The 19,762-nt window shown below is 36.5% G+C and overlaps 2 protein-coding genes across 2 annotated transcripts; both read right to left on the bottom strand.

The window, feature by feature from the left end:
* Positions 1–867: 867 nt before the first annotated feature.
* On the bottom strand, positions 868–1,368 carry LOC114733202 (uncharacterized). Its single transcript, XM_028920616.1, has one exon. The coding sequence runs from the start codon at positions 1,366–1,368 to the stop codon at positions 868–870; it is 501 nt and encodes a 166-aa protein (XP_028776449.1).
* Positions 1,369–2,783: 1,415 nt separating this feature from the next.
* Positions 2,784–4,940, bottom strand: LOC114733201 (uncharacterized). Its single transcript, XM_028920615.1, has 2 exons — positions 4,073–4,940; positions 2,784–3,832 (listed from the first exon to the last, which is right to left on the bottom strand). Exons 1-2 carry the CDS (start codon positions 4,938–4,940, stop codon positions 2,784–2,786), a joined length of 1,917 nt encoding a protein of 638 aa, XP_028776448.1.
* Positions 4,941–19,762: the final 14,822 nt, after the last annotated feature.

Here is a 19,762-nt window from a genome sequence, read left to right as displayed (position 1 = left end):
TCCTCCTATGTGTGAAGAAATCATCAGAGAAAAAAAGGCGTTCGCTGGTTTATATGCATCCCTTTTAAGTTTTTCACTGGTGGCTTTCTATAATCGTTTAACCAAAAAAATAATAATAATTAAAAAGAGAACCATTTCGTTTCCATTCTCTTTATACTGATCTTTGTAGCCCCAAAGCCATTCTACGAACTATGATAATAATAAACATACACCAGAAGCCATATGTTTGGATTAAAAAAATTGAGGGGGAAAAAAGTCTCAAAGTTGTATCAGATGAGACCAAAAAGAAGTCCTAATTTATTGAAATGAATACACAAAATCAATTATCAAGTTCGATCACCTCAAAAATGAATAACTGGTATATAGAGATAGCATAAGAATCCTCTGTTCCAAAAAATTGCTTCATCTCATCAGACTTGGAAGAGGACGAATTAATTTCATGGAATCATATTCAGAGACCACCATGATGGACGAGGATGATGAAGAGTTCCGAACGTTCAAAAATCTCTTTTAATATATAAACTATTTGATTAATTCGAGAAGATTTTTTTTTATCAAAAATAATTGAAGTAGATTAAAGAATTGAGATAGTGATGTAGAACAAGAAAGGATTGGCAGGGATGAGAAGTTAGAGAAGAAGAAGAAGAAGAAGAAGGGAGGAGAAGCAGAGAAGCAGGGAGAACGGGAGAAAAACCGATCGATAAATTCTAAATGCCAAAAGTCTGATTACAAACTGAAACCCTAAACTATAAATAAAAGAAAGAAATAAAATAAATAAAAGAAATAAAATGAGGGGAGTGGGGAAGTGGGGTGAGTGGAGTAACTACCCACGATCTAAAATAAACAATAATAAAAATAATTAATTAGTTAAATTAAATCTGCATCATTTCTCCCCGGGTTGGAAGAACTCGCCACTGGAGAGTTGGACAGCTGGAAGTCATCAAGGAAGGCGGGGTCTATACGACGGAATTCGTCCTCGGTGAGCCACGTGGCGTCTGCATCATTGCAGCCTTTCCAACGAACGAGGTAACGACTGATGGGACCTGCTGGAGTGGATATCGTCTGCTCATCCATCATGGCGTCAATGGCTTGGGCGGGTGGTGCAACCTTAGGCAATGGTGGAGTTGGGGCTTGTTGGGTCGGGGTACCTGCAGCATCATCAGAAAACAAAGGGGGCGGCTCGAAAGTACCTCGATAAGGAACAAGATCCTCAATATTAAATACTGGACTGATAGCCATATCTGGAGGTAACTCTAATAAATATGCATTAGGCCCTAACTTCTTGGAAATGCAAAATGGGCCAGAGGCACGGGCATGCAGCTTCTTGTAAGGCCTATTTGGGAAACGCTCAGGCCGTATGCGAGCCATGACAAGGTTGCCAACATCGAACTCCTAGTGATGTCGATGGACATCGACAGCTATCTTATACCTGTCATTATTTAAAGTTAACTTACGCCTAACCTCAGTATGAATATTATGAAGGCGATGTGCAAAGGTCTCGGCGGACTCAGAAGGGCGAGCAGACAGGGGAAGGGGAACAAGGTCAATAGGCTGCTTTGGGTTGTAACCTTGAACAATTTGGAATGGGCTTTTGCCAGTGGATCTATTGACCGAGTTATTGTAAGCAAATTCAGCTATAGGCAAGACTAAATCCTAGTTACCTAATTTCAACAAGTGCTTTGAAGTTGCTTGCGACGCATCCGGGGTTGGGATTGGAGGCATTCTCAGCCAAGAAGGCCACCCTGTCGCCTACTTCAATAAGAAGCTCAATGAGGCCAAGCAAAAGTACTCCACGTATGACAAAGAGTTCTATGCCATTGTTTGCTCTTTGGAGCATTGGAAGTACTACCTCCTTCCTAAAATATATGACAAACTGTTGGGGATCTTGTTATGGCTATCAGTCTAGTATTTAATATTGAGGATCTTGTTCCTTATCGAGGCACTTTTGAGCCGCCCCCTTTGTTTTCTGATGATGCTGCAGGTACCCTGACCCAACAAGCCCCAACTCCACCATTGCTTAAGGTTGCGCCACCTGCCCAAGCCATTGACGCCGTGATAAATGAGCAGACGATATCCACTCCAGCAGGTCCCATCAGTCGTTACCTCGTTCGTTCGTTGGAAAGGCTGCAATGATGCAGACGCCACGTGGCTCACCGAGGACGAATTCCGTCGTATAGACCCCGCCTTCCTTGATGACTTCCAGCTGTCCAACTCTCCAGTGGCGAGTTCTTCCAACCCGGGGAGAAATGATGCAGATTTAATTTAACTAATTAATTATTTTTATTATTGTTTATTTTAGATCGTGGGTAGTTACTCCACTCCCCACTTCCCCACTCCCCTCATTTTATTTCTTTTATTTATTTTATTTCTTTCTTTTATTTATAGTTTAGGGTTTCAGTTTGTAATCAGACTTTTGGCATTTAAAATTTATCGATCGGTTTTTCTCCCATTCTCCCTGCTTCTCTGCTTCTCCTCCCTTCTTCTTCTTCTTCTTCTCTAACTTCTCATCCCTTCCAATCCTTTCTTGTTCTACATCAATTTTGGTACCAGAGCCTGGTTTCCCTTGTGCCTTTTGATTTTTGAAACGCCCAAACACGCCCTTAGTCAAAACAACACACGGCCGCCACTCCTTCACCATTGTTCGCTCATTTTCCGACGACCGTTCACCGCGCCGCCACTTCCATTCTCACCGTAGGCAACAATCCGTCCAGATCTCAAAGTTTCAGTTTGAGAATCTATCAACCACAACTCACCCCAGATTTCGGATTCACACCAGAGGTTCATCATTTCTCCCCGACTTTTGCAGGGTCGGCAGATAAGCCTTGTTCTGAGACGATGAATCCGAGAAACATAACTTGGCTCTGTAAGAAGGAGCACTTTGGTAGGTTGAGATAAAATTTCTCCTTCCGAAGGGTCAGAAGCACCTGTCTAAGGTGGTGCAAGTGGTCATCTCTGGACTTACTAAAAACCAGGATGTCATCAAAATAGACAACCACGAACTTTCCCAGATAGGGCTGCAGCATATGCGTCATCATTCGCATAAATGTGCTCGGGGCATTTGTTAAGCCAAATGGCATAACAAGCCACTCGTACAGTCCATCTTGTGTCTTGAATGCGGTCTTCCACTCATCTCCTGGTCTGATTTGAATCTGATGGTAACCACTACGAAGATCAAGCTTGGAGAACCACTTAGACCCAGACACGAAATCAAGCATGTCCTCTAACCTAGGGATCGGGAACCTGTACTTGACAGTTATCTTGTTTATGGCTCGACTATCAACACACATTCTCCACGAGCCGTCTTTCTTCGGAATCAGAAGGGCAGAGACAGCACAAGGACTAAGGCTATGCTGGATATAGCCCTTCTCAAGTAAGCTGTTAACCTGACGATTGAGCTCTTCCCGATCTTTAGAGTTCATCCTATAGTGTGGAAGGTTGGGGAGCTGTGATCCTGGAACCAAAATTGCATGCTGGATGTTCCTCATGGGTGGCAAGTCAGGAGGTAACTCCTCAGGTGCAACATCTTTAAACTCGTCCAAGAGTTGGGTCACTTCTTTTGAGAAGTTGTCAGGTGTTGGTGCAGGAGGAGAAATGACTTTAGAAACAACAGCAAGGATGACATCAACCTCTCTACTTTCTTCGATGAATTGCTTTTCCGTAAGGAGGTGAAGGTTGATAGGTTTAGAAGTGGATCCTTTCGTGGGGATTAGACCTTTTGCTTTAGGCTCAGGCTTCGCAGGACGGAGTAAGATGGTCTTGCCCTCATGCTTGAAGATGTGGTTGTTTGCTCGGCCTTGGATAGTGACATCATGGTCATATAGCCACGGGCATCCTAAAAGAATATAAGACACATCCATAGGAATCACAACACATAAAACATCCTCCTTGTAGTCACCCAACTGGAGTGGGACTCGACACTGCTGAGTGATAAGTAATGAAGTGTTGTCGATCCATGCAACTCGGAAAGGCTTAGCAATTTGCTCTGTCTTAAGTCCAAGACGAGCAACACTCGACTAGAGATCACATTCCTTTCACTTCCACTATCAATAACCAGCTTGCATGACTTATTCACCGCACTTCACGAAGGTGTGGAAGATGTTGTTCCGTTTCCATGAATTATCTGGCGTTGGGACAGTTAGGAGGCATCGCATCACTCTAAGATGACCTGATGGCATGTCATCACAATTAATTTCTTCGTCCACATCAGAAGGAATATCGACAGGGTTGATGACAACATCTGGATCGCTCTCGAGTAGTGCATCGTCTTGAGATTCGATAAGCAACGCACGTTGTGGGCACTTTGAAGTAATGTGTCCCTTAAAGTGACACTTGAAACACTCTATTGATGAGCTACCTGTGCGAGCGTTCGAGGCTGATGACTCTCTTGGCCTAGAAGCGCTTGGTCCTGAAAGTTGTTGACTTACCCGCTGATTGCCCAAAACAGTGGAGCTGCGTGTTGGACGAGACTCTAATCCAGAGAAGCTGGGACGCCTGAAAGAGGGATACTTAGGCAGGGAGTCAATGTCGATAGCCTTATGATATGCTTCCTCTAAAGTGTAAGGACGGTTTACTCTGAGCTCCCTCTGTATGTTATCCCTAAGGCCGCTGATGAACCTCTCAATAACCACAAAACTCGGCTCATTTAAGTCATTGCGGATCAGAAGGTCATCGTATCGAGAGACGTAGTCGGCTGCCGATGAGGTTCCCTGCTTGAGGTTGTTCAATTGGTTGAAAAGCATGCTTAAGTGACTGACCGGCACGTACTTTTCCTTAAGCTTCAACTTCATCTCCTCCCAAGTAGTGACAGGAGGTTGCCCTAGGCGTTCAAGGTTCGTTTGGACGTACTGCCAATACTTCCTTGCGGATCCTACGAGCTTCATCTTGGTAAAACGAACGCGTTGTATGTCACTCATATTGTACCACTCGAAGTAGTCGTCCATGGTGGCTAACCAATCGAGGAAGGCATTCGCATCTAAACGACCATCAAAGTCAGGTGCCTCAACTTTAACCCTCTTCGTCGCATCATCATTGTAGTCTTGCCGAGGGGTGTCTCAGTATCGTTTGGGCGGCGACGGGTCTCGTCCATACCTAGGGCGGGCGGCGTATCCTCCATAGGCTCATCGGTTCACAACATGGGATTCGTAGCGAGCCTCTGTCCCTTGCTCATCCCATGGGTTGTCCTCTTCCTCGAACTGTGGGGGAAGGGTCTCAACGTGTAGCGGTTTAGCCTGTTGGTTACGTAGCCCTATAGACAGTCGGGAGCCTCTAGTGTGAGATGGTCCAATGATGTCGAACTTAAGGTGCGCTTGATTGGTCTCAGGTACATTTCCAAGAATCTCTTCTACACCTTTACTAAAGACATGCCTATCAATTCTTAGGAGAAAATCTCTAATTTCTTGCTGGGAGGTCCTAAGCTCTTGATTAGATACCTTAAGTTCCTGAGTAGTGGCTCTAAGCTCCTGACACTGGGAGTTATATTCTTGCTTAATCTCGGCCAAAGATTCCTTAAGGCATTTGGTAAGTTCATTCAGTTTTAGTTTAAAGGTCTGAAGTCTTTGGTCCATTTGGGATTGAAGGGAGCTAACACGAGGTTCTAAAAATTGAAGTGTTTGGTCTAAGGTGTCTTGTCTATTTTCAATATCACGAATAGTCATGCAGTAGATAGACGAAAGCTAACAACAAATAATAAAGCAAGTAAAGAGCTACTAATAAAATGAAAATAACTTCTTCCTCCTTTTTTTTTTGCTTTTTTTTCTCTTTTTTTTTAAACAAATGAAAATGCTAATAAAATATAATATCTACGGTAGACAATAATCAATAAAATGGCAAAAGCAAACTAGTAACCTCCTGTATGTCAAACTAGTCACAGTAAGTTAAAGAGAGGGTCAATTGCGCCTTACCAACGCACTTAAAGAGACCAGAAAAAATTACCCAAAGTGTCTAAATGATTCTGTGGCCGAAGTGAAAATTTTGACAAAATCAGGGTCCAAAAGTGTAATTTCCTCCAACAAATAGGGTCAGACAGTAAAATTTCGAAATCTGGGGTGAATCCGAAATTTTCTGGAAATTATGGGCCGAATGTGTAATTTTTGCTAAAACTGAATCTGGAGCTGCAGAGTCACGGTGGCACGTGGATCTCACGCGCATAGATTCTTTCAGAGCGTTTAGGCGCGTGGAATCTCCGTTGACCGTGAAACTCCGGTGGCTGGCCGTGTTCCTCTAGAAGAAGGCTATGGTGGTGGTTTCGTGGCAAACAGAGGTTGGACGAGTGAGATTTGAGCCTTCAAAGTGACGCTGACGGTGACGCTGGCTCGTGGAGGCTATTTCCAGTGGTTTTTGGTTGTGAAACTTTGAGATCTGGACGGATTGTTGCCTACGGTGATAATGGAAGTGGCGGCGCGGTGAACGGTCGTCGGAAAATGAGCGAACAATGGTGAAGGAGCGGCGGCCATGGGTTGTTTTGACTAAGGACATGTTTGGGCGTTTCAAAAATCAAAAGGCACAAGGGAAACCAGGCTCTGGTACCAAAATTGATGTAGAACAAGAAAGGATTGGAAGAGATGAGAAGTTAGAGAAGAAGAAAGAAGGGAGGAGAAGCAGAGAAGCAGGGAGAACTGGAGAAAAACCGATCGATAAATTCTAAATGCCAAAAGTCTGATTACAAACTGAAACCCTAAACTATAAATAAAAGAAAGAAATAAAATAAATAAAAGAAATAAAATGAGGGGAGTGGGGAAGTGGGGAAGTGGGGAAGTGGGGTGAGTGGAGTAACTACCACGATCTAAAATAAACAATAATAAAAATAATTAATTAGTTAAATTAAATCTGCATCAGATAGCTTATTTAATTACAACAAACATGAACTGGTCTCCCTAAAATACTCAGTGTAATATATGACATTGGATTTATGTATTAATTCATTAGTAAGGTAAATTAATTTTAAAAAATAAATATTAGAGATAAAAAAATTGAAATATTATATTTAAAATTAAAACTAACCCACAGAAAAGCTCCTGTAGGTTAAGCAATATGATTCAAAACTTCCTTCAAATTAACACAGAAGAACATTGGTGCATCAACTTAAAGCGGCATCCAAGAGAAAACAAAAAAATTGAACAGGATGAAACACTAGCAATTGCAAAAACTGAAGCATATTACAGAGTGCTGCTAGAGAGGAAGCTCTGTTTTCACTCAACCAAATAGCAAATGGGTCTGCATGGAACCAACAATCATATGGCGTTTTAAATATTAAGGCCAGTAACAGAGGAAGAAGCATCAAGAACAGAGACGGAAGGAGTTGACGAAAATAAAGAAAAGCATCATGAGAACCCACAACTTTCTCCACCAGAAGAAGTGTGACGTGCCATTAAATCAAGACTTGTTGGCGTGGTGGTATTTATTTGCGAGGCGGGGATTCCAAATTATATACGGACTCGACACCTTTATTATCCCAAAACTATTATAACTGAGGAGGTCTCTGGATGGAGCCACGTGGGTGACGAAAGGATCCAAATCCAAAATCCATTGGAATTGGATCCTCTCATCTTCTTTTACGGGATAAAGTCGGTGGTCCAGGAAAATGACACCCCACAAGCCAGCCCAAAAAAACAAAATATCAGCTCTTTTATTGGGCATTTAGAGAAATAAAAACATTGCGGGGAGACGGCTTGAACAAGGAAAGAGGACAATGGGAGTTGAGAAAATTTCAAATTTTGGATATTCGAAGTTCGACTCATCTGTGTTCTGGTATGTGGGGGGAAAAAAAACAGAACATCCATTTTCTGTTTTTCTTTAGTAATAGGAGGGATAATAGTAATGAAGAGCGGTGAAAGAAATGGAAAGTTGAAAAAAGAGGGGTGGGGGGAGTTTGGGCTATAAACGGCTCAGTAAGGTCGATGCACTGGACTAAGAAAACAAAAATAAATGTTACATGGAAGCTGAATTCATTAGGGAGAATTAGCCTTAAGAAAAAAAATAATTACTAAAAAATCTTAATAACAACTTAAATAATTAGTAATGATAAGTTTTAAAGTAGAAAATGACAACTTTTAAATTTTATATTATAATTATTTTCCTTCCTTGAGACTCGATGTAATTCTCTCAAATCATTATTCCCTCCAACGATTTCATTTTCTGTTAAAAAAATAAATGTCATATCAAGTGAAAAATAAGTTCTATTCTGATTCAATGTTGTACATGGTGATTTATTCTTTTTGAATATCTTTGCCGCAGTATTTTAATAAATGCATCCCATCATCATATAGTATTTTTGATAATATTTTCTTTTTACTATTCATAGGATCTTTGTGGAAAAGCCAAAATGTTTTTTAATCTCCCAACCCAAGTAAATACTTGAAGCAAATTTAGTTATGAAGTGTTTATATTTAACCTCTAACACCTTGAAATTCTGCAGCAGCTAATCTATTTTGGAAGTGTGAGCATAGGAATTGTTTAAATTTTTATTTTTATTTGCTTTACATACAGGTATTTTCTTATTAAAAACAATCTTATTTAAGATACTGTTATGTATTAAATATAAGTATCTCTTTTAATAGAGAGTTAAATCTTGATTCCCTTATTGTGAGGATTACTTTCTTTTTATAGATTTAATTCCTATTAGTCCGAATGGTCTAATGAATCTATAGTGATTGGCGAATTGTTTTAACAGGGAAAGAGGGCCGTGGGCCATGAATGCTAAAGTCCAAGAATAAAATATGACCTTTCAAAGATTTGTTTTGTATCATGGGAAAGAAATGGATAACTGACTTTTGGGATCTCAAAAGTCAAAACTAAAAAACTCCTTCAATGACTACTGGCTCTCAAGTAGTTTTAGCCTTTTAGGGTGTCTAGTTCAAATCATGATTTTAAAAATTATTTTACAGTATACGAAATAAATTTATACAAAAGAATTTGTCTCGATTTATAAAAAATTATTTTTTAAAAACATTTTCTTAGTTACCCAAACATTCTCTTGGAATTGAAGCCACCTGTCTTCATTGCTTTTGCCGCCATCATGTAATGCCCCCTTAACCGGTGTTTGGTAATACTCGCTCCGATACTACTCCCTCCGTTCCTTATTATAAGAGACAAATAATCGAAGTACGTTGATCAAAAAAACAGTTAAAATTAGTTAAGAACAATTAATGTGTAAAAAGTATAACTTTTTTCCAAAAATGTTCTCATTAATAAGGAGAGAGAGCATGAGAGAGAATAATTAAATTATTAAAAGAAAGAGAAGTGGGAGGGAGAGAGAGAGTGAGTTGGAGATAATAAATATGGGTAAAATAGTAAATCAATACAAAAAAGTAGAGACAACTTGTAAGTGTCTCTTATATATAGGAACATGCCATAAGCATCAAATGTCTCTTATAATAAGGAACGGAGGGAGTATATCTTTAGCTTTGCATTTAGAGATAAGGATGATTCAAAATAAGTTTTATCTAAGTGTTTATTATTATTTTTTAATTTTATCTTTAATGATTGTATTTGGTATTATCTTTGCTCTCTCATAATATTACCCCCCATATATTCTCTTTCACTAGTTTTTATTTCTTGCCTCTCATTTACTTTCTTAGTAGTAAGGGCAAATTTCGGGAAAAAAATCTCTTTCTGATTATTTATTATTTTTTACTAATTTTAATGACTAGTTCATTAAACGTGATTCAATTATTTGAAACTTATGTATAGAACCAAGGGAGTATAACAAAAAAACACTCTTTAAAAGTCATACAAATAGGACAAAATTCTTTTCACATATTTATTTTGTATACAGTAAAATTACTTTTAAAAACCTAATTTGATTTTCTTTCAAACACCCTCTAAATCCAGTAAAATTATGCCTAGTTTGGCCCTAAAAAAAGTTGGATAGGATGGAGCATCGAGTAAGATATGCTACCTTACATTTTTGGTCTTACTCAAATCTTATATATGTAATTTGCCCCTATCTTAATTATAAGACCTCGTCTGTAGCAATTATTAAATATATACTACCTCTGATTTTAATTATAAGATCTCGTTATAGACTATAAATAAGATCTTATAATTATAACCAGATGTAATATATTTAATAATCAACAAGATTGGATTGTGTAAGAAGAGTTGTCAACATTTAATGCCTGATCCTATCTTAAACAATATTGCCTCTAATATAAGAACAATTGTACCTAAAAAATAATTGTATTTAATAAATATATGTGTGTAATACTTTTTTTTTTGCCAACATTTGTGTGTACTATATATAATTTATATACAGTGGATCATGATGCTGTGAGGAGAAATTATAATCTCATGAAATCTCCAATAAGCTTCTTTCCCTTTTCATCTAAAAAACTCATCTCTGCTTTATTATTTTCAAGCAATAGGCGTAAGAATGAAACCATGGTTTAAAAAATAATTTTATGGTATATAAAATAAATATGTGAAGGAATTTACTTTAGTTTGCGGGAAAAAAGTGCCTTTTAAAAAAACTTTTTTAGAGTTTTTCAAACACCCCACTTTTTAAAATTTAATTTCAGAGTGAATAACAAAGAATATACTATTCTGGTCTCATTTATAGGGTAGAGAGAGAAGATTTTTTTGTCTAATTTATGAGTCACTTTATTAAAATTTTTAGTATGAATATACTTATTTTTCCCTCATTTATTATAGTATAAATATTTATCTTTTTTAAAATATGTATATATTAAATAGGGATAAAATCATAAAGTTATTATATTTTAATAGAAATTTAATGCATTTTAAGGTTTTTTTTTGTCTGCGTAAAATACGCTGAAGGTATTTTATAAATAAGACTAGGAGAGTTATCACAGTTTGCATATGATTAAGAAATTGTCGCTATTTGTAACTCCCCTTCATTGAGATCAAAGTGGGAACTTTGTAAATAAAAAGTTTCCAATTATTTAATAAAGCCTCTAACGATACTTAAATTTGATGTTTCAGATTTCAGGTGAGTGTGTGTGCGTGTGTTAAAAACACTAATTATTCTAATAAATTGAAGAAAGCATGGTACTTGTCACTTTGGCAAGAGCCAATGAATATATTCCGGTGATTGGCTGATGAGTATGGTTTTGTTTTGTTCCAATGAACAAAGAGAAACTTCCAAATGGGGCATGGGCATGACAATCCTACCCCAGTTTTGTTTTACGTTTTTTATTTACAGCTCATGAAGAAATAAAGCAACTTTAAATAATAATAATAATAATAATAATAATAATAATAATAAAATTACATCTCCTTTTCTTTGGTCAAGATGGAAGGAGACAAAATCTTCTTCCCAATCCCACATTGCTAACAGCTGATAGTAACATGCCAATCCCCAGAACTTCATTGTCACTAGTCACTGTCACGTTACTACTCCGTTTAACCAACGTCTAATTAATAATGTCTTGTTTTCTTAGTTACTGAATGCCATGGCATCATTAAAAGAAGAATAAAAGGGTTTACCCTTATCTCAGGTGCTAGATTTTTCCGTGCACTTTTGTCCTCACGAGGGAATTGCACCAATAGTAAAATTAAACCAAAAAAATAAAATAAGATTACGGGTGAAATTATTACTTATATATGTTTATCTTATTGCCGCTGTATACAGCAGTGGCCTAGATTCAAAATCATAATATCACATCAATGTCCGAATTAGCAAAGGGACAAAACATAAGAAAGTACAAAATATTATCACTTCATTAAGAGTCCCCCCTCCCATTTTGCTTTTGCTTTCTTCCACACTGAAGATCCACACTGAAGATATGCGGCAGATTAGCAATGCAATTTTCTTTTTTTTTATTTCTAGTTTTACCGCCATAACGTGTGCTAAATAGGCAGACACGATTCCCCCACAACCCAACAGCATTGATCACAGGTGGGGCAGGACAAGTAGAGTCTGGTGATCTGCGAGGCCGGGAACACATCAATCAACTGTACTTTTAAAATCTTATAAATATAATATTATGATATCTGAATATATTTAATTAATAAATTTGAATGATGCTTTAATTAGAATTTAAGTATATTGAATTAAATGAGAAATATTATTATTAAATGGAATTTCAATTGGAGGTTCAAATAAGAAACTAATAATTAATTTTGAATTTGAATATATCTTAATTGAGATTTGAACATATTGAATTAAAGAGAAAGTATCATAATAAATAGTATATCAATTGGGAACGTAAATTGATAAATAAATAATTAATTTTAGGTTTTCATTTTTTTTATCAAATTCCGCATATCTAATTCAAATCTCATTTAAATTAATAAAAACTCATTCTCTTATACGAAGTGAACATTGATTAAAATTTAAAATATAATCAAATATTCTAGTCCGTGCAACACGGAGAGAATTTTCTAGTTTATACACACACACACTTTTATCTTGATCTATAATATAAGATATGATTGATATGTTATATGATGTTACTAAAATACTCATATATTACCTCCGATCTTAATTATAAGACCTCATTTGTAATTATAAATGAGGTTTTATAATTAGAACCGAAAGTAATATATCATTTTATTATAAACCAATTTATAAGTGAGACTAATTACTTTAAATAAAAATAATAAATTTAAATATTTTAAAATAATTTAGTAACTTTCTTAATGAAAATGATATTTGATAATAAGCTGGGCTTAATATTAGAATAGTTGGCCGAAATAATAACCCCGGTATACATGGTCAGTAGCACTAGAATTGACCAATTAGCTACCATAATGGCTACATACATTGCTAAGTCTCAAATACACTCATCAAATAATAGAGTTTAGTGTTTTATGCGTGTGAATAAAATTGCCATTATTGATATTATCATATATTATGGGAGATCAATCTACTAGTTTGTGTGTGAGGCAGGGAAAAAGCGATGAAATATAAAGTCCATATGAAAATAAACTGTAATTTATATTTGAGAAAAAGTGTGTGTATATTTGAAAAATATAAGAACGAAAAGAAAAATTTGTATGAATAGTTTGTCTTAAAATGAATTTCAGCCCCGTTATATGTACGTATTTATTAGATTAACGTACTGATATATTTGGCCTATTCTTCCATAACAGAGGCTTAAGTGGTGATTATATTGGTCCATTTTATCTGTTTGACATTTGCACCTACAGATTGCCTATGAAAGCGGCTTTCTTTCTTTCCTTCCCCCCTTGAGTACACAACTCTCTCTCTCTCTCTCTCTCTCTCTCTCTCACAATGAAAGTTTCTTTATTTCGTTTTTCCTTAAATAGTAAATTCAGAAGTCTCACAAATGCACAAACAGTTAAGCACGCATATATGAAAGTAATTTTTAAATAATGACCTAATTGGTTAATATTAGCCTTACATATTGTTTCATATATTTATGAGTTTTTTTTTTAAATTAACGCTATTGATATTTTCTCAACAATAATAAATTAGAAGATAAAAAAAAATTAAGAAAGATATTTAAAATATTTTTTTTAAAAAAATATCATATTAACTAATTTAACTAACATTTATAATTTACTTAAATTAATTAATTAGGTTTTATAATAAAAGTAAGAGGAGAAATTTTTTTAAAAAAAATTATAAATGCTGAATATACCTTTTTCTACGGACACTGCCTGATACGGAACCTATGTCACAATTAGCTGGACAAGGCTTTAAGCAACGAGGGGGTCTGCGCTATACACGTCCGGGTTTTTTACCCTTTCATCAATTGCTTAGCCTGGGCCCTCCAGCAAGCCACAATCCTTTTTCATCGCTATTCTTTTGCAACCCCGTCCCCGTAAAACCTATATATTTTATTTGAATCGAGGACTCTATTGATCATTAATTATGATATAAATGCTTTCACCTAGATTAATATAATTTGATGGCAAGCAAGGGATCTTCCATTCCAGTTAGAAAATCATAAAAAAAGACCTTTTAATTAAAACTTTACAAATAGGGACCTGTTGCAACATTAATATTGAATTTGATAATAATTGATAAGCAAATGACAACAAATTTTATGAATAAGTCCCTGTATGTAATTTTTTTAACTTTCAGGATTTTTGTTTGAGATATTTTCTAATTAATTTCTGGTTTGCCTCTTTCTTTAACCCTGAAAAATCATAGACCCATGGGAAAAGGTCGACCTCGCTCCCATCTTTTTTGGAAGGAAACTGTTATGTGCTCAATTTTGAGAAGTGAAGAGTAAATAATATATCACTTTTGTTGAATTCGTTGAAATTATGTAAATACACCATATATTTTAATATACATATTTAAATGAACAGATAAAGTTTGTATATTTTTAATTAATAAAATAAGGAAAAGTGTATGAATCATTGTCCACTTTGATGTGAATTACTTGTTTTGTCCTATTTGACTCTCCTGATTTCCCCATCGCACCCCCACCTCTAAATGGCCTCCAATTTCCGAAAAGCCTACAAAATTCCTTTTAACCTTTATCTTAGTGTCTAATTTTCTGTTTGATATCACAAAGGTGACATTAGTGCCAGTGAGGCACCAACAAAAATTTATTAGTTGCGTACGTGGTCATGAAGAATATAAATGTTCGAAGCCTCTTAATTTTAAAAAATGGTTTCGACATGAAAATAATGAAGAGTGGGGAGAAGAATAAAATTAGAAAAAACTGGGGGCCTCTAATTTTATTAATTTAATAAAATTTTTGCTCTTAGAAAATAGATAACTTACAATTATATTGAATAAAGAATATTTAACTATAGGCAAAATAGTTTTATCATTCAAAAAATATCTTATAACTCGCTGATTTAATTTATTGGGCGTGATCTGGATGGAGGTTAGATTGAGGTGAAATGCTCGTAAATAACGTATCATCACAATTATAGGTTTAGAGATTTTGAGCATTATAGAGTGTGCTTGGATTAACAGTAGTAAAAGTAACTTTTATTTTATATGAATTTTTCAAACGTGAGGTAAAGCAAAAGTTAATTAATATAATATGATTTATATTTGAATTGACTTTTGTAAAAAAAATCAGTTTGATCAACTAAAGTTTGTTTAGATAATTAATTAAAAAGTAAATTTAGATTTAAAATGACTAAAATAATATGCATATATTAAATAATACATATTTATAGTGAATGTATATAATGTGATAATTTGAAGAGAAATATTATAATTCATTGTGAGAATGACCATTTTGTTATTGGAAAACTTGTAAAATATATAGTCATATTTTGGTGAAAAAGTTAATACTAATAATTTTTTATTTTGATTAGTCAAACATGAAAATTAAAATGAAAATAAAAATTATACGTCTTAATTAGTGAATTGTTATAAACTTTTTGGATAGAAAGTATTAGTTATTTAGTTATAAAAATAATAGTGACTAAAAACAGAATAAAAATCGTAACAGGGAGTCATGGACGTGACGCTGACCCGGAATAAAAACAACAAAAAATAGCGTTGGCTTTATTGCCACTGATCCACAGATTCCTAGGCAGGCTGGTATGTCCTTTATGAACACGTACGTAAAGACCTACAGATTTCATATCATTATACTTTTTTTTTTTGGGTGTGCCAACGATTTGATATCATTATTTAGTAGATACATGGAAAGATAAATTAGTTCCGATTTCAACATTCCTGCTACTCTCTCTTGGGGCCTCGGTTATCATTTATTAGTCGGAAAATGAGAAACTAGGACAGTCTTGGTATACGAGTGTTTAAATATTTAAGATGAACGGATGACGGCAAAAAAGAAAAAAAAAAAAAGATGAACAGATAATAAATATTTGCCCAATAACAATTTCTTGATTCCTTATAATATATTTATTATTATGTTTTTCATCAAAGATCTAGGGGCACAAAATAGATAATAAATATTTGCCCAATAACAATGTTGTTTAATGGAGAAGATGGATGTAGATGGTAATACTTCTCCGGTCTTTAATATAAAACCATTTTAACTAATTTGATTATATTAAGGAAGTTAGGTAAGTTAGTTAATTATAAGAAAAATGACATGTTTTTCCTAAAACAGTATAATTATTTTTTTTAATACCCCCTCTCCCTCTTCTATTTGATTATGGTTGAGGGATTATCTATAAGGGTAATTTGGATAAAATTGATAAATATGAAAAATAGGTTTTACATTTAGGACCAAAACCAACTCAAGAATTGGATCATGTATTAAGGACGGGAGGAGTATAATTTAAGATATTGGGCGCCATAAAATATATATATATATATATATATATATCTAAGGAGATAGGAAAGCATAGGATGAATCAGAAAATAGAGAAGAGCAGGATAGCTAATAAGAACATTGATGCAGATATGAAATTGGAACAATTGGGGTCCATGTGAAAACAAGAAGTTTAACCCAAGGAAGAAACACAACAGATTGCGTAAATGAAAGTAATTAAAGTTTCAGTAGGAAGTAATTAAAGCAGATTATCATGAAAGTAGAGACTAGAGAAGCCAAGCATGATAGGAACAGAAACAAGCACCACAGAACCATGCATGCAATTCATTACGTGACGGTGGGGCCCAGAGAATCTGCTTTAGTTCTTGGGGGGAGATGATGGTGGGCTCCCGTAGCCCGCGAGGTCCCCCAGCGTCGGCTTCTTACTGCCTCCCTTTGACCTATTTGGCCCCTTTGATGCTTTCTCTTTCTTATTCTCATTCTTATTCTTATTATTCTTATTGTTGTTGTCGTCGTCGCCATCATCAGGGGGATACGTATATCCATAACCCGCGTGATATGCGAGCGTCTTTTCTTCCTTTGAATTTGAGTTTGAGGCACTCATATATCCCTGCATTTCCCAATGAACTCACGCCATTACATTGCTTTTTATGTAACGAAATTGCTACAAATGAAATAATACTATTATTTAACTCAACATGTGTGCGTGTACGTGGTGGCTAGCACAGTTGAACAATTAAATGATGAATGTAAATGACAAAATTAATAATAAAATTTCAAAATTAAACCCACTGGCTACTGGTACAGCAGATTTAAAAGGAACGCATTGGTCAAGAATATTTTGCTCCTTCCCAACAAATGAATCACAAGTTACGAATTAAAAAAATAAATGACATAAAGCCTAATCAAGCACATACTTTCTCTGAGGAAAACATTTTTGTAGAATCCAATATAAATTTAAGAGAAACATTCATCCTTGGGGAATCCTTTCAGGGACCCAAGTTTAATAACAAACTAGTCCAACCACATTTTAGTGACACAGATGGAAGAACTAGGCTTATGCAACTGTAAGCGCATTTTAGTGACTTCGAAAAGCTAGGTCCCTTATTCACCGGGAAAAGAACTAACATATGTCATACAGGTCATTATTAACATACAAGCAGAGCAGCATGAAATTTTCAGATATCAGTTTTTTCCATCACAAGATCAGCAATGAAAAGTGCAGATATGCCAAGAACCTAAAAGGCACTAAGCAAACCTACAGTTTCACAAAAATTTTCCAGACCAGCCTTAGCTAGCTTGTCCCACTTTGCTCACTCTTGAGAAGCACTTTGGATGAAGAAGTGTTAAGTTTTAAGCAAAAATTAAACATGTGAAGTCAATGACGGCAGCAGAAGAAGAGAAATATATAGAGGAAACAAAGTATTCAGTTCTGCTCTACAACTTCAAAACAGTAGTATTCCCATTAGGAGGTCTCTCGGTATGAAGATTTCAATTCCTCAATCTTCAATCTGCCTCGACATGCATATTGAGGAAAAAACACTGAGAAGAGTAGAAGAAACAAGCTACCCATGCTCAAAGCTAAACCAACAAATAGAGCCTCAGGTTACACAACACAAACACTACCAAAAAGGCAAATGGAGAAAGAATCTTTAAAGACGAGTCACAGTATAAATGGAGTAAGGGTGGCCATTTGAATAAATTAATATATTGCCACCAAAACCAACCTAAAGCCATATTTGATAGAAAATATCTTTCAGTTCCTTCTCAGATGATCATAAACCCCCTCCCCCCCCACCAAAAAAACAAAACAAAACAAAAAAAAACCGCATACTTGCCCAGTGCCTCCTGCAGAGATTCAGTTTTGTTCCTTTTTCATGGAACATCCTCTGAAATAGCCTATTGTTATATCCCAGAGCTACAAACCAACCTAGGCTCTTATGAACTATTCATATGACATACAAGCTTACAAACAATTCGCTGCTAGTGTGTGGCATTTTCCTGTTAATTAACCGGATGGCATGCATCATTCTCCTTACACTTCACCTGCATGTCAATGTGCACAGATTGTTGCTGTTCGCCATTGATAATAAGATGAAATTGTTCTAGGTGCGCTGGGAAGCACACGCTAGTTAAGTAAAACAAACAAGCAGACCCTAACATATGAACAATGCAACAGTCACAGAGAGATGAAACGAAGTCTACAACAGAGGAAAAAGGAAAACTGTGGAACAATTCGAACAGAGATGACCCCGTGCTCTCGGAGCATCCGAGAGAAACTTATTGGGAACGTGACCCGGAATGAAAGAAAATCTCAAGACTTGTAACTAACAACATGGAATTTCTACCAATTCAAAACAAAACATGTGATTACCGAATGCAGATAACAAGAATTGCACATTCACACACTTCCCCAGCAACTGCTTGCTTACTTTCTGATGCATCTGATAAGCGCAATCAAATTAGATAAAACAATCAAGCAGACCCTTCATACATGAAGAATGCCACAGTTAGAGAGAGAGATAAAACAAAACCTGCAACAGAGCTGCACGTGCACCCATTAGATGCTTCTTTTATGCTTCATTTCAATTGAAAAAAAAAAATTGTGGGAGAAATTGGAACGCAGATGACCCGATATTATAGAGTGAACTCACAAACAAAGATTCTAATTTCCCGGGCAACAACAGAATCGGAATAAGAAAAGAAACCGAAACGACGGAGGCCAATGAAGACGATTGTGCGGCGAGCGCGCCGACTGCGAGATTTTCCGACGAATGATGCGGCCCACTCATGCACGCACTGACCGACCATTCCCTAACGGCTCTTCTCCGATCCTCGCCTCGCCTTCCGGCAGCGGGTATCTCTTGAAATACCAGTGCAAGTCCGGCATGCCGATGGCTTTTCTCTATCCGGTTGGATTATCCGGGTAATCCTCTAGATCGTCCCCGTGCACCTTGAAGAACTCGGCTAACTCTCCCACATCCCCCGAAATCCGACAACGCAGGGAGTAACACGTCCACCCACTAGAAGCAGCACTCGTATCTCAACTCCAGACGACCCATCGAATACATTTATATCGGCGTCAATCAGTCGGCAAGCAGAGCTTGAACGAACGAGTTAGACCCGCCAACGACGATGGGAAGCTTCCTCCGGGAAGCCGGAGATGACAGAGCTGGCGCGCAAGAGTAAAATCTGAAGGCGTGAACTCTCCGGTTTCCGGATCGACGTTGCCGAGGAGATGAGGGACGCCGGTGCACTCGTGGTACTGTGTCGAGTCCTTCGTAGAGTTGCATTTTGTCAGATGATTCCGCTGAGAGGAAAGGGGTTGCGGGGTCAGTCGAGATTGCGAATTTTCTGGCATCAGTAGCACCCATTATGGCAATCAAAAGGAGGACGAAGGATATCACCAAGGAAAAAAAGGGGAAAAAAAAAAAAAGAGGAAGGACATCACCAAAGAGGGGAAAAAAAGAAGAGGAGGAGGAAGAAGAAGAAGGGTTGGTGATTGTAAAGAAGTGAGTATCGATGATTGCCATAACGGAATCGGAATAAAAAAAGAAACCGACACGACGGAGGCCAATGAAGAAGATTGTACGGCGAGCGTGCCGACTGCGAGATTTTCCGACGAA

Source organism: Neltuma alba, unplaced genomic scaffold (assembly GCF_004799145.2).
Source record: "Neltuma alba isolate B1F8T4 unplaced genomic scaffold, ASM479914v2 tig00012983_pilon, whole genome shotgun sequence".
NCBI classification, from domain to species: Eukaryota; Viridiplantae; Streptophyta; class Magnoliopsida; order Fabales; family Fabaceae; genus Neltuma; species Neltuma alba.
The sequence above is the reverse complement of the archived record's forward strand: the minus strand, read 5'-3'. Positions and strand labels throughout refer to the sequence as shown.